Here is a 16,221-nt window from a genome sequence, read left to right on the forward strand (position 1 = left end):
CCCAACTAGGAGGAACCAAATTTAGACATGGATAAGAAACTCTGGAGCATTCTAGGCCATAATAAAGACGTCAGGCCCGAACTATGTGATATACTGTCAAATAATCTCTGAAGCTTCAAACTACTATCATATCCATTCTTCAAGTCCATGAAAAGGAATGGAAGAAAAAGGAAGGAAGGAAGGAAAGAAGGAAAGGAGGAAGGAAGGGAGGGTAAGGAGAGGTGGGAAGGAGGGAGGAAGGACACGAAGGGGGCAGAGAGAGAAAGAGAAAGCCCAAATAAGAGAAGTCAATGCTCACTTTTGCTCATATTAACACCTTTGTTTAGTGAAGGTGTCAGAGGAAGGGAGCAGCGTCCCTCAGGAGTCTCCAAATGTAGAGTTCTCCAGCAATTTGCCCCAGCATTGTTTTACATGGTTCCTTCTCTCTCACCAAGGCACTTCCCTTAATCCCTCCCTCCAAATTAGGAGCTTCAAAGGTATCTCTCATTGGCTGAGCCAGTGAAGTACTCAAAAGGTTACTTATTTCCATACTTGAAATTCAGCAAAAGCCTCTTTATTTTCTCTGCCTCTCGGAAGCCTTGTCCACAATGCAAGTAAACCACATCAGTATGAAGTATCTGACCTTAGAGAAAATGAAAATAAGCCAGTTTGTGAGAAATTACAAAAGATAACACACAGATGATCTGATTAAGCAATCTGAACCAGAAAAGGGAACTGCTTTGTCTTTTCAAATGCAGCATGAATCATTCATATTCACTAAACTGAATTCTCTCTAAGCACTCTAAAGTTTTCTTACTTCCAAAGTTACAAGGACACTACTTAGCTATTTATTATTATTATTATTATAAAAATCATTACTAACTAGATTAAATGCCATGATACCTAAAAAAGAAATGGTTTTTAATAACACCTAATATCAAGCTAACATTTACTGAATATTTACTACGTGCCAGACAATGCTGTGATACTATGCTATTTCTTCTTCTGGGTTGCAAATATAGGAATCTCTTTACCTTGTATAATTCTTTCAGCAGCATATTTATGACTTGTGTGCTTCTCTATATTATATTTCAGTGAAAACCATATTCAAAAATTTGACGGTAACAACCTCAAGAACAGAAATAATGAACTAAGTGACCATTTTAGGATGGTATGAAAAAACCAAAATAATCTCAAAGAAACCAGAAGCAAATGATAAAGTTAAAAGCAGAAATTAATGAAATAGAAAAATACATATATAATAGAGGGGATCGAAGTTTAAAGTTAAAAATCACTTAAGAAAAACACATACTTTTAGCAATACCAATCAAGAGAAAGAAAAGATAGAAGTTACAAATAAATTTTTTAAAAAAAGAAGATACAAATAAATCATATTAGAAATGAGAAGAGGATATTACTAGAGCTTCAGCACACATTAAAAAGATATAGAGACTGTGACAATCAACTCCATGTTAATTCAGATTAAATGACAAAATGGATAAATTCTTGGAAATGTCTTGCCAAAACAGACTGAAGATATATATACATACATATATATGTGGGAGTGTCTACAATATTTTTAAAAAGTCATCTTACAAGCAATGCAAACAATATCATATCCAAATACAAATACATATGATATCTCAACAGGTGCAGGAAAAAACACTGATGCAAAATCAAAAATCCACGACTGTATCTATAACAGAGCATCTCCAAAAAAAAGATGATCAGTTGGGAATAACATAACTATCAAGGCCAACATGTACAGGCATTTCTGTGGAAGCAAGAAGAGAGAAGCAATGAAGTATCTCAAGGACCAAAGGTATAGAAAAAGCACTTCCCTGGGAAAGACCTTTGCATACTGTAATTTATATTTCAGTATCAAGGTTGCCCACTAGTTCAGGAAGGATTGGAAAACCCTGCTCTCTATGAGATCTTGAAACGAACAAGCAGAATATCCTTTTCAAGACAAAAAACCCCAACTGAGGAGAAACTGTGGAGAATCATATCCACACTGAGCAAGATAAGGATAAAATGGGCAAAGGGAAAGGGAGTGAAAGTCCCAAGGAAAGGGAGGAAAGCACTGGGAAAATAAAGACTCTAGAAAGCAGAAGACCATCTTTTTATTCACATGGATACAGAGGAGCTTTTCCCACACAATAATTTTGGAAAAAATAAGTAATAGTTCTAAAGATATACTGCTAGAAAACCTTTCCTGATCTATCCTAAAAGTTGGAGAAAGTGAATTTTATAAAACTAAGCAACAGAAAAGGATCACAATCAAATGCCATATAGAACGGTTATTTTTTAAAAACAGGAAATTAAAAAAGGACACAGAAAGATGTGTCCACAAAACAGAAAAATGGTAACCTAAAATATAAGAATAACCCACAAAAAAATCATAAAAATGAGAAAACCATAAATCAGAATTGGAAAACCCCAGAAATAAAATGAGAACTCAAAAATGAAGTAGCATAAAAGAAAAAGTTATTTCAGAAAGAAAAGACAAAACCAAAAGAAACACAAGAACAAATAAACATAACAGGATATAATAATATCCTTTTTTATATGTTACATGTAATATAGAATAGCATATAATATATAATAATACATATAAATAAGAGAACCACAAGGTATAAATAAGGAATATATAAAAGATAAAAAAAAATTAAGTGAAGAAGTAAACTACAGANTATAAAATAGAAATTTCTAAACTTAAAAACATAAAAATTTAAATAAAGAACTCAATGGATAGTTCTAATTGCAGATCAGACATAGCAGAATAGAGGCTTAATTAACATAAAGACAAACAACAGAAAATAAAACAAAAGAATGAAAAGCAGAAGAGGAAGTTGAAAGATCTAATCTGCAGTAATTGGAATCCCAGAAAGAAATGAAGAAGCTCTACAAACCCCAAGGAGAATTCATGCAAAAAAAACCTCCCCCAAAACCAAAAACAACACCCCTCCCACATACCCCCACACTCAGAGCTAAGCACATCATAAGAAAATCTCTGAAAACCACAAAGAAAATCTTAGCAGCAGAGGAAAAAAGACATCATTACCTTCAAAGAAACAATAATAAGATTTTTGGTTGATTTTTCATTCTCAACAAAACGTATAGCAGCCAGAGGGACGGAAAACACTAACCGAAAAGAATGAAATGATGCCTTTAAAGTACTGAAAAATAACACCAATCCCAATTTCTATACCCAGCAAAAATATCTTTCAAAAATAAGGGCAAATCAGAAATATTTTAGACAAAAACTGACACCGATTGCTCACCAGATGACCTCACACTAAATTTAACAAGCTAGAGTGTCAGACAGAAAGAAAATATTCTTGAATGGAAACACAGAAATGCAGCAAGAAATGAAGAGCAATAGAAAAAGAGTAACAAAAAAAATCCTAGGCAAACTAATAAAAATATCTGGTATTAAAATATATACAGAGTTAAAAATGTATCATATATAAATGCAATTCAAGTTGTTGGGGGATAGTAACTAAAGCCTGAGCCCAGTTAATCCTCAATTTCTCCACTGGAACATAGGAAAGGGCATAAATGATAGTATTATGTTGAGACTTTTGATCACCAAAGAAGACAAAGTTTCTAATTTCCACATATGTGAGAAAACCATTTCCTAGCCTCAAAAATTAACATTATTTCCAAATCCTCACAAACATATATGATGTAAAACTTATGACCAACCAACCAACTTTTATTTGAAAAGCTGAAAGATGTGCTTACTGGTAGGAGAAATTATAGCCAATTTGCAACCATGTTTGTAACCAGGATCCACTCCCATCAGGGTGCGCCCTGGAACAGGACTTGTTAAAAGGAGCTGACGAAGGTTCCGCCCAAACATCATTACTGATTCCTTCTCTGCATCTGATGTTAGTTTGGCCCTTTAGAAACAAAAAAATAAAAGGAAAAAGAAAGGATTTAGTTTTTTATTCACTGAAGTCTCTTCCTAAAAAAGCACAGAATTCACTCCAAACACTTATTCATCACAGGAATACTTATTATAACAAAATAAAGGAGGGGCACATGGGTAGCTCAGTCAGGTAAGTGACAGACTCTTAATGTAGGCTCAGGTCATGATATCAGGAGGGGCAGAGGGAGGAGAGAGAGAATCTTAAGCAGGCTCCATGCTCATCTCAGAGCCTGACATGGGGCTTGATCCCATGTTCCTGACATCATGACCTTAGCCTACATCAAGAGTCTGTCACTTAACTGACTGAGCTACCCAGGCACCTTTCCTTTATTTTCTTTTAATAAGAATTAGTTAAACGGGTCAGGCTCAGAGCCTGAAGCCCGCTCTGAATTCTGTCTCCCTCTTTCTCCGCCCCTCCCCTCTCGGGTGCTGTGTCTGTCTCTTCTTTCTCTCTCAAAAATGAATAAACATTAAAAAATTAAAAAATTTTTTTGAAGATACACACAGCTAACTAATGTCTGCTTTTCTGTCTTGAGTCTTTTTTTTTTCTTTTTTTTTTTTTTAGAGAGAGCACATGCACATGTGTGCATGTGAGTGGAGGAGGGGCAGGGGGAGAGAGAAAATCTTTAAAAAAAATTTTTTTTTAATGTTTATTCACTTTTGAAGGAGGGAGAGACAGAGCATGAGCAGGGGAGGGGCAGAGAAAGAGGGAGACACAGAATCCAAAACAAGCTCCAGACTCTGCACTGTCAGCACAGAGCCCAACGTGGGGCTCAAACTCACAAACGGTGAGATCATGATCTGAGCCAAAGTCAGACACTTAACCAACTGAGCTACCCAGGCACCCCTTGCGAGAGAGAGAATCTTAAGCAGGCTCCAGATCCAGCAAGGAGCCCAACATGGGGCTCAATCTCTCCACTGTGAGATCAGGACCTGAGCCAAAATCAAGAATCAAACGCTGAACCGGGGCGCCTGGGTGGCTTAGTCGGTTAAGCGTCAGACTTTCGCTTAGGTCATGATCTCGCGGTTCATGGGTTCGGGCCCCACGTCGGGCTCTGTGCTGACTGCCAGCTCAGATTCTGCGTCTCCCTCTCTCTCTGACCCTCCCCTGCTCGCGCTGTCTCTCTCTCTCCTAGAAATAAATAAAACATTAAAAAAAAAAAAAAAGAATCAGACGCTGAACCAACTAAGCCACCCAGGTGCCCCTAAATTTTCTCAGGTGAATTAAGAAGAATAAGAGAGTAATAAGCAAACAAAGGTAGGGAGAGTGGATGGAAGACATTGAGAAAACGTTCCAGGCAATGGAAAACCAAGTAATTTCATACTGCTAAGGTAAAAAGAAATACCAAGATATAAGTAGAAACGAAATCAGATCACAAAGGGTTATGCATGTTCTTCTAAAGAGCTTGGATTTAATCCTAGAGACAAAGAAGAGCCACCACCAAAGAATTTTAAATAGAAGAGCATGAAATAATCAGATAGGAGTTTTAGGATGGAAATGTGAAACGTGTAGATGGGAGTTTTAGGATGGAAATGTGAAACGTGTTACTGCAAAACAAAGACAGAGATCATCTATGACTCTGGAATAGTAATCCAGACAACAAATTATGATATCCTGAACTAAAATCATAACCACAGAGAATAAGAGGAGGCGAAATTCAAGGTATGATAAAGGATGGGAGAACAGACAGCACTTGGTAACTGACAATGCAGGATTGATGAAAGAGGCGGGTGTGAAAAACGACCCATGGATGAATCATCTTGATGGCTGCAGAAATAAGAAATCCAAAGTAGACTGCATTATAAATATATATATAGTCAACTGAATATATATGTTCATGATGATCTCTTGGTAGTGCAATTTCATGGACTTTTTCCTTTGTGTTTTACGAATTCTTTCAATTTTTCTACATTAAGACAAATTTCTTTTTAATTAGAGAATTAAATTAATTTCTTTAAAGAAAAATCAATTGGGAGTTTTCTCCCTCAACTGCTGTTCTGGTAATTACAAGTATTTTTATCAAGAGACACATCTGCAGACAACGTCTGCAAACCAATTTAGAGACTAAAATATTTTTTTTAACCATAGCCATTTTAGAAAAAGAGAAGAAAAGTAGTCTTGCTTGCCCACTGCTAATGGAAGTCAGAAAAGAGGATACATTAAACAATCCCACAGCCAAACTGCTTACATTAGGTCTCAGTGAAATCATTCCATAGGCAGTGAAGCTACTCAAATCAAATGTCCGCAAAAATGTCAAAAGCACTACTGGTCATTTCATGCAACATGAAAAAACAAGATAAATACATAAAAGGAAATAAAATTTTGAATAAGGCAATTTTCTCTTTTTTCTTCCTTATAAACAAAACCCCTTATTTTTTAAAAAATTTTATGCCCCAGCATTCAAAAGCAAGTGATGTTCCCTCACACGGACTTGAAATTAAAGAAGATTTGAACAGAAACAATATTGTTAAGGACAACTGAGCTATGAAGGATGAATCAAGAAAATGAATGACTTTGATAAAAAAAAAAAGGTGGTCAAAAAAACTGTGTGTCATTTTCACACTCCTAAATCTCTGCTCTTAACACCTCCAAAGTCAATGGCCAAGTCCAGTCAAAGGAAAGCAGACAAACATTATAAAGGCTATCAATTCTAGAGAGCTTGAAGAGATGGCTAGAAATCTACTCTCAAGTAATCCTTGCTGAAACCCATAAATGAGAATGAAGAAAGGCTAATACCTGAGGGAATGGTTGGTTTGAAGACTGCCTACAAAGACAAAGGCAAGAGAGAAGTAGGAAAGAGGGCTCTGACTCCCACAACTTCCTTCCATCTCCTCCCCGACAAAAACTCACAATCAGCACCTCGGCTGTCCCACAGTTCTGTGTAATTCTTAGTCCTTCTGCTAGTCCACTTAGATGGTCACTTTCATCATCGCTAATATTCACTCATCACTGCCAATAATTATTCACCCAAATAACTCCCATTTGGAGTTAAAAACATATATATTAGCCTTCTCTCTTCATAGTAAGAATTTTAATTCATCATGTGCTCCATGGATTTCCTTATGCTGTTTTTGGTTCTCTTACCTCCAAAACCTGCTTCCAACTAAATTCTCCATTAACTTCTTAGTTTATTATTCCCAAGTCAAACCCCTCATCAATACAACTATTTGCTTGTCTTGGCTGTCGAAGTGCAAAACTGGTATGGTAAGACTGGAAGAGGTACACGTTAAGTGGTCAAGATTTGAAAAGTATGTTGTAATTAAGCATTACGTTTCATGATCTATGCATGTGACTGCCTCTACAGATTGAAATCGAGACTTAACTATAATTACTTTGTGATTCTGACTCAGTTATTTGTGTTGGTTAGTGGATCAACAAATATGTACTTCATGCTTTAATGGGTCTATTACCATACAAAATAATACATGGTATATAAAATTAAACAAGGTAAGATGCATACCTGAACTCTCTACAGAGGAGAGGATAAATAAGTCGTTTAAAAGAATCATCCAGTGAATTGTGTAAGATCTTCATTAACTCCGGCCTTGCAAAGCCACGTGGTCTCCACCTGCAAAAAAGAAAAGCCTACGCTAAAACTGATGTACAAATAACAAGACCATGAAAAGGCTCCTGGAAGAGGGGAGAAGAAGTGGAACAGAAAAGGGGGAAAAACTTTATTGAAGTCAAGGTAACATAATCTGTGAGGAAAGACTGTGACGTCTGGAAATTATTACTATGACATCTGGAGTTCTTATTTTTAAAAACCTGGTAACCATGACCATACGTAAAACTTAATGGAGGAAAAAACTTTCTTATTCTGGGAAGAGTCTACCAAAGCATTATTAATAATGGTGAAAATCTTAAGATATAAGAAAGTCACTAGAAAATGACTAATGCACTGCTGTGAACTGAATTATGTCCCCTAAAATTAATATACTGAAGCCCTAACCGCCAATGAGATGTTATCTGGAGATGGGGCCTTTGGGAGATAATTAGGTTTAAATATGGTCATGAGGGTAAGGGTCCTCATGATGGCATCAGTGCCTTAAAAGAAAAGATATTAGAGAGCCTGCCCTGTCTCTATCCCTCTCTCTCCCAGCCAGGTGAGGATACAAGTGAGAAGGCAGCAGTCTGCCAGCCAAGAAGAGGGTTCTCACCAGGAACCAAATCAGCCTGCCCCTTGATGCTGGACTGTACAGTGTCCAGATCTGGGAGAAAATAAACTTCTGTTGTTTGAGCCACCCAGTCTATGGTATTTTGTTATGGTAGCGAAGCTAAGACAAACATGTATCCTTCTTTGCCCGTTTCCTTATCTCTTCCTGAGAGTTACAGTAGATTGAGCAAAGGACAAACTCTGTCTTAGCCCTTGCCTCTTGCCATTCCTGGGTAGATCTCACTCTACTCCTCAGGCTGTAGTGATCTACTGTGCAGTGTATCTGCACACATGCTGACGGACATAAATGTCGGAGAATCGAATGTTAATGGACACTGGATAAAGAACAGTAAGAAAAAAACGAAGCTAAGGACAAATTCATCCCAACCCCTTCCGTGTTTTCATCCATCTATAGCATCTCTGCCTTTGCCCTTCAAGGACTCTTAAATAGAAACCACTAATAAAATATTTACTTTATAAATAATAATAAAATGAACCATTAATATACCCCAGGGACACTGTCATCGGCCTTAATTATCTCAGGTAGAAAATTAACTAAATTTCAGTGAATAAACATTTAAGCATCAATTACAGAGTATACCAAAGGTTTCATAATAACTAACTGAATCCCTTCCATAGAAGGTTATTTTCTGAGTAGCATATAGTTTTGCTTGTTTTTTAAAAAACATTTCAAATGAAAATGCTTTTAGGACGTACATCTTTCCACACAAATCCCTGTTACTCCCTACTGTTACCTTTATCTGAGGGCACGAAGGGATAGAGAGGAGTAGGATATGAATTGGACACACATTATTACTATTAAAAATAATATTATTGTTATTACTGTTATTATCAATTTGGAGAGTCCAATGTCAAGAAAGACGTCCCAAAAGAAGCATCTGAAATGGGTTTTAAAGACTTATTATGCTTTCTCAAACAAGACCCAGAAATAAAAGCATACTGGTAAGAAGCCATAGTATATGTAAAAGCACAGAGGCATGAGAGAACATGATGAGTCTAAGTAGCTACAAGTAGATTAGTGCTGCTAGAGCATAACTGGTAGGATGAGGTGGGGGGAGAAGGAGCTAGAAAATACGGCAGAGCCCAGGTCACTAAGGGTCTTACACATCATGCTATGGAGCTTGGCAAGTTAGGAGAGAACACAGTCCTAGGTCATGAGACAGTATGATAGGAAGACAGTCCTTAGAGGCACGAAGGCCCTAAAGGAGAGTTTTGTACATGTAATGTACCTGACATCTGCTGGGGGTCATTCCTTTTAAGGCCAAACCAACGTAGCCCCATTGGTAGTAGGAAAAAACCAAAAATCTTTAACACTGCCTGCTCGACCCTTCTGGAAGCCTCAACAGTCTTCCTTAAACTTTATCTCTTGCTCCCACATCTACTCTGGTTTCCTTCCAAATAATTGACTATATTGTAACCAGAGTGATCTTAAAATGCAAACTGATCATTATGATAATCCTATGTTTAAATCCTTTACTGCTTTCCAATTACCCTTAAGATAAAGAACAAAATCCATCCCTGTCTAGAAAGTGAAGTATGATCTGGCCCAGGCCTGCAAGTCAATCCTCACTTCTTGTTGCTTCCTCTTCCTCTCATTCTGTCTCTGACCTACGGATGCACGCAACCCAGACTCCATTAGGGTTTCCTGTTACAGACTCTTAGGAAACACTGCAGTTCTCTTTTATAACCTCACCATACTCTTAACTGTTTGTCAGGGTCCTCTCCATTAAACTACCCTGTCACTATGGACAAAGAGCATATTTATCTGCAGCATACGGCTACAGGTGGATCTAGCATATAACCTGAATGGATGAATACATGAGAAAGGTGGAAGGCGAAAGACACAGGGACAAAGAGAGTTAAACAAAAGAGAGGATGAAGAAGAAAAGATTTGAGTAAGCATCCGCAGTCATTCAAACATGTTTAAAAATAAAAAAAGAAAAGAAAGGATAACAATTCCCAGAGAATGTTTCTTTAGTTCCTACAGACGTATTCTAGCTGGCTCTTGTTTCAGGTCTTTAATTTCCATAGAAGTGTTTCTGCAATTATCTAAATAGAGAAACTTCTAGAATGTAACTAAAGCATATCACTATACCACAGTAAAGTACTACAGAATAGGTTAAATAATATTACCAGTTATTCAATTGAAAAAGAATTGAATAAAATATAGATGAGTCCAGAAAAACCACTTAAATCACTGTAAGGAAACCACTCCTTAACATTTACTTAGTATGAAGATAATAGGTTAAAAGCATAACAAATACTTCCTTAACTATTGAGGACACTCTGAGTATTATGAACATTCATAGAAAAATAAGATAGGTGTTGTCCCCAATTTACATGATCTATTTATAAAAGATATTTCTAAAAAGGAAATGTGTACAATAATCCCACTACTTTGTAATAACTGATACCACTGAAGGCTACACAATTACATGTAGTATCAACTACTTCTCTCAAATCTGTGAAAAAGGTATTACTTACCATTTTGACAATAATGAAACTCAAAGAAATTAAATAACACGCTCATAGTGACAAGAGTAAGAAGTAATATAACTAGAATTCAAACTCAGATATATCTGCTTCTTAGGATTTTGTTCTTTTTTTTCCCTAATGTTTACTTATTTATATTTGAGAGAGAGAGAGAGAGAGAGAGAGAGAGAGAGAGAGAGAGAGAGNTAGGATTTTGTTCTTTTTTTTTCCTAATGTTTACTTATTTATATCTGAGAGAGAGAGAGAGAGAGAGAGGCAGTGCAAGTGGGAGAGGGGCAGAGAAAGAGGGATAGAGGGATAGAGCGAATCCCAAGCAGGCTCCACACCATCAGTGCAAAGCCTTATACGGGGCCCGATCCCATGAACCATGAGATCATGACCTGAGCCAAAGTCAGGAGCCAGACACTTAACCAACTGAGTCACCCAGGTGCCCTAGGATTATGTTCTTTCTATGCAACTATCCCAGAGTTTCATCATATTTTAAATTAAATTATCTAATTTCTTCACACTATTGTTTAAATCTATGATTTCTTTTAGGTATTTATTTCCTTTTTATTTTTAATGATATTTATTTGTTTACAAGGAAATAAACATTCAGCAAAATAAATAAATAAATAAATAAAACCAAAATCCACAGGAGAGTATACAACAGAAAATTAAAATCTCACACTAGAACTACGGAATAGATCATTTGTATTTTTTTAAAAATGTTCTCATACGCAGACCTATTTTTTGCCATTAATGAGACTATAGTATAAATACTAATTATAAGCTGCCTTTTTAACCCAGTAAGGCATGTTTATATCTCAAGTTTAGCTCTATCTCAACTTTTTCAAGACGGCTGCACAGAATTCCAGGTATGGCTATAACATAATTAGCTTACAAAATTTACCGACTAATTAACATTGAGATAGACGTTTCACTTGATGGGTCCTTGGCTAGCATTATTTGGTCATTAAGCTAGTTAATCCTTCATGGAACTGGTTTTTGGCAAACTGGCTTCCAGTGAATTGATGAAAGTACTATGTTGGATGAGAGAGCTAATTTCTAAAGTACACAGCACTTATTCCTCTCAAAGAAAAATCCATCCAACTCTTCAGATAACTTCCCAGCAATCTCCCCAACTTAAGGTTACACAGAACTACATATCTTAACTGTTAGGCAAGCTTCTTGACCTTTGCATCAGTTTTCTCACTGGCAAAATGGCAGCTACAAATCTGCTCTGCCAACGAACCAGATTGTTATAGGGATCAAATACAGTCTGAAAAGTTAAAACTAAAAGTTAGAAGTTCTATACAAACATATGGTGCTATTTTAAAAGGTTCCGTTAACAAATGAAAAAAGATAGTAAGAAGTTACATAAGCTTAGACCTTTCTCTGAAATATCCAATAAATTTAATCCACTGCACTCATCTTTAATGTGCAAAATATTTTAGGTAAACTACATATATGTTTAGAGATTTATATGATAATATCTGACAAATTATATTTTTGCTTCAATTATCCTTAATGATTAAAACATTTCAAATCTGTCATATACAGCATGTTTTTGTTAATTTACTTTTTCATAAAATACTATAAGATTCCAACAGTACAAAAACATGTTAAAGTAAAAATCCCTCTCCCTAGAGATAAGTATTATGAATAATTTATTTAAATACTTAACATATCCTGTTTCCTATATAAACATACACAGCATTTATATTTATTTTAGAAATAAAATTAAGAAATTATGTAAAAATCCATAAACAGACCTGTTTTGAATGCACCACCTACAGAATTCATTCTTCACTCCATCAGAAATGTTGACCTTTACGGTCAGTATCTTCAAATTTTCCCCACGGTTAATTGCCAGGATCTGAATGCAAACATATGTGGCAAAGACTGATGATCCACAAAATATATAATTGGTCAATTTAACCAGTCAACATTTGTGAAATAAGTAGAGTAGTTATCCAGTCTACAGCTATTCAAATTATTTATTCATTTATTTACCAAAATGATTTTTAAAATAATCACCTCTTTATATTTTTTTTAAAAAATGTTTCTAAATAAAATATAGGTATAAAGCCTATGACATTCACAGAAAGAGACTTTGGTGATCTAAAAATCTCATTTCAGATTTGATTAATTAAAAATTTTTGATCATCTGGAGTTAAAAAATGTATGTTTCACATTTGTGAAAATATATTATTAAGATATACAAACATGCAAATTCTCAAGTGGGATAATAACTACTGACTGTTACCATTTATTGAGCATTTACTAACTGTCAAGTCCATCTAAGCACTTTAAAACACTTATCTAATTTTCAAAGCCACCAGTGAGGTATGTATTATCTTCATTTTACATAATAATTTTTCTAAGACTACTTTGTCCCAAATAACAAAGATTACAAGTGAAAGAAAAATTTAAATTCAGATCAAGCTGTCTATCTCTTAATATATTAAAAGAGCAACGGTATTAAAATATATTAGAAACACTCCTTTAAAGAAGAGCAAATGGGACGCCTGGATGGCTCAGTTGGTTGAGCATCCAACTTCTGCTTCAGGTCATGATCTCATAGTTCGTAAGTTTGAGCCCCACGTCAGGCTCTGTGCTGACAGCTCAGAGCCTAGAGCCTGTTTCAGATTCTGTGTCTCCCTCTCTCTCTGCCCCTCCCCTGTTCACACTTTGTCTCTCTCTCTCTCTCTCTCTCTCAAAAACAAACATTAAACATTTTTTTTAAAAAATAAAGAAGAGCAAACAAACCTAAAGCAAGTAGAAGAAAGGAAATAATATAGAGGGAAAATAAAAAAGAGAACAGAAAAATAACCGAAAATAATGCTAGCACAACCAAAAGTTGGTTCTCTGAAAATGTCACAAAATTAGCAAACCTTTTACTAGGCCAAGAAAAAAAGAAGGAAGCATTCCAATTACCAAAATCAAAAATAAGAGGGGCCATTACTCTCAAAATTAGAAAAATAAAAAGGATCATGAGAGTACTGTGAACAACTGCACATCAAATTACATCACATAAACAAAATGGAAAAATTCTTAAAAAGACAGACTGTCAAATAGTAAATTAAAAAAAAAAGAAAATCCAAAAAAGATCTAAAATAAAGACTAAATTAGTAATTTAAAATTTTCCCACAAGAAAATGTCCAGGCCCAGATTGCTTCACCAGAGAATTCTACCAAACATTTAAAGAATACCAATTCTTCACAAACTCTTCTAAAATATATGATAGAAGAGAAAACTTCCCTACTCTATTTACCCTGATACCCAAACCAGAGAAGAACACCACAAGAAAAAAAAAAAAGACCATTATCTCTTATGAATATAGATATAAAAATGCTCAATTAAAAAATAGTAAACCAAATCCATAAATACATAAAAAGGATTACACATCAAGGTCAAAGGGATTTATTCCAGAAGTGCAAAGTTGCTTTAATATCCAAAAATCAACGAGCATAATACATGATATCCATAAAATAAAAAACAAAAATTACACGATCATCTTCTTTAATAATAAATGCAGAAAGGATATCTGACAAAATTCCAGCTTTTTAAATGATAAAAACACTCTAAAAACTAGAAATAGAAGGCAACTTCTTCAATGTTATAAAAATCACATACAGAAACTCCACAGATAACATCATATTTAATGGTGAAGGACTGGATGCTTTCCCTCTAAGATTAAAAGGGTCTTCTCTTGCCACTTCTATATTCAACATTGTACTGGAGGTTCTAGCCAGAGTAATTAGATAAGAAAAAGAAATAGAAGACACCTAAATTGAAAAGAAAGAAATATATCTATTTGCAGATAATATGATCTTGTATATGGAGAACCCTAAGGGATTCACCATAAAGCTATCAGAGCTAAAAAAGAGATCAGCAGGATTTCAGGATAATCACTTTCTAGACACCGGCCCCAATAAGCATTCTGAAAATATTTTTTTAAAAATTCCATTTACCACAGCAACAAAAGGAATAAAATACTTAGGAATAAATTTAACAAAGGACGTGCAAAACACATACTCAGGGAACTACAAAACATGGTTAAAAGAAACTGAAGACATGGAAACACAATTCATGTTCATGAACCAGGGGCTTAATACTGGGAAAATGGCAATACTCCCCAAAGCGATTCACAGATTCAATCCACACCTATCAAATCCCAGCTAGCTTCTCTGCAGAAACTGACAAACCAATTCTACAATTCATATAGAAATTCAAGCAACCCTGCATCAATCTTGAAAAAGAAGAAGAAAGTTGGAGGACTCCCACCTTCTGATTTCAAAACTTATTACAAAGCTAACTGTAACCACAACTGTGTGGTATTGGCATAAGGATAGTTACATAGCTCAGTGAAATAAAATTAAGAGTTCAGAAATAAATCCATATCCCTACAATTAATTGATTTTCAACAAGGATGCCAAGACAGTACATTGGGGAAACTACAGTCTTTTCAACAACTGATGTCCAGACAACTGGACAGCTATGTTCAAAAGAATGAAGCTAGTCTCCTTTTTCATATCCTACACAAAAATTGTTCAAAACTGATCACAGACCTTAACATAAGAACTAAAGCTATAGTACTCTTAGAAGAAAATATAAGAGAAAAATCTTTGTGACCATGAGTTAGGCAAAGCTTTAGATATAATACTACATGCACAATCACTAAAAGAAAAAAATAGACTGGACTTCAATAACATTATACCTCAAAGGATACAATTAAGAAAGTGAAAAGAAAACACACAGCATGGGAGAAAAGTTTTGCAAATCAGTTATCACATAAAGGAGTTAGATCTAGAACATATAAATAATACTTACAACTAACAAGAGCAAAGACCACGTCACCTCTACACCCCAAGTAGGAAACAATATAAAATAAGTGTTCAAGAAAAACCTGTGGGATAATTGACAACTCTTCATGTTACCTTATACCAAAAACAACACCTTTTCACATCTCTATCATCATAAGTTACAAAAATTAAGTTATAATGATGAAAAATATCCCATGGAAAGTAATATACTCTAATATTTTCATTATCCTCTCTTTCAACAGTAAAATGCAGATGGAAGAAAAAAATTAATTTTAAAAATGTTATAGTGAGCACTTCCAAGTTTGGAGAATACTGGCAATCTCTTGATTCCACATCTCCCCCTCATTTTCCTATAAAACCTTAATAAAGAGGGACACCTGGGTGGCTCAGTCAGTTAAGCATCCAACTCTTGATTTCAGCTCAGTGATTTCTCTCAGTGGTGAGATAATGCCCTGCATCTGGTTCTGCTTGAAATTCTCTCTCTCTCTCCCTCTCTCCCGGCCCCTCCCCCACTCCCATGCACTCACTCTCTCTCAAAATAAATACATAACCATTTAAAAATAAAATCAGGGGCGCCTGGGTGGCTCAGTCAGTTAAACGTCTAAGTTCACTCAAGTCATGATTTTGTAGCTCATGAGTTTGATTCCCATATCAGGCTCTGTGCTGACAGCTTAAGCCTGGAACCTGCTTCAGATTCTGTGTCTCCCTCTTTCTGTCCCTCCCCTACTCATCCTCTGTCACTCTCACTCTCCTCTCTCTCGCTAAGATAAATAAACATTAAAAAACAAAATAAAATAAAACCCTAATAAAGAAAATAACATAGGACCTACAT

The 16,221-nt window shown here is 35.4% G+C and overlaps 1 protein-coding gene across 3 annotated transcripts in view; it reads right to left on the reverse strand.

Annotated features, from left to right (window-relative positions):
• SRBD1 (S1 RNA binding domain 1) overlaps positions 1 to 16,221 on the reverse strand; it is a 192,153-nt gene that overhangs the window by 135,202 nt on the left and 40,730 nt on the right. For all 3 annotated transcript variants that reach the window (XM_077749285.1, XM_077749284.1, XM_077749286.1), the window contains exons 10-13: positions 12,336 to 12,439; positions 7,375 to 7,482; positions 3,727 to 3,884; positions 532 to 622 (exon numbers count right to left, since the gene is read on the reverse strand). In XM_077749285.1, the coding sequence (XP_077605411.1) occupies positions 532 to 622; positions 3,727 to 3,884; positions 7,375 to 7,482; positions 12,336 to 12,439 (461 nt within the window). The remainder of the gene's footprint in view (positions 1 to 531; positions 623 to 3,726; positions 3,885 to 7,374; positions 7,483 to 12,335; positions 12,440 to 16,221) is intronic.

This window comes from Crocuta crocuta, unplaced genomic scaffold (genome assembly GCF_008692635.1).
Source record: "Crocuta crocuta isolate KB4526 unplaced genomic scaffold, BGI_CrCroc_1.0 scaffold118, whole genome shotgun sequence".
Classification (NCBI taxonomy): Eukaryota; Metazoa; Chordata; class Mammalia; order Carnivora; family Hyaenidae; genus Crocuta; species Crocuta crocuta.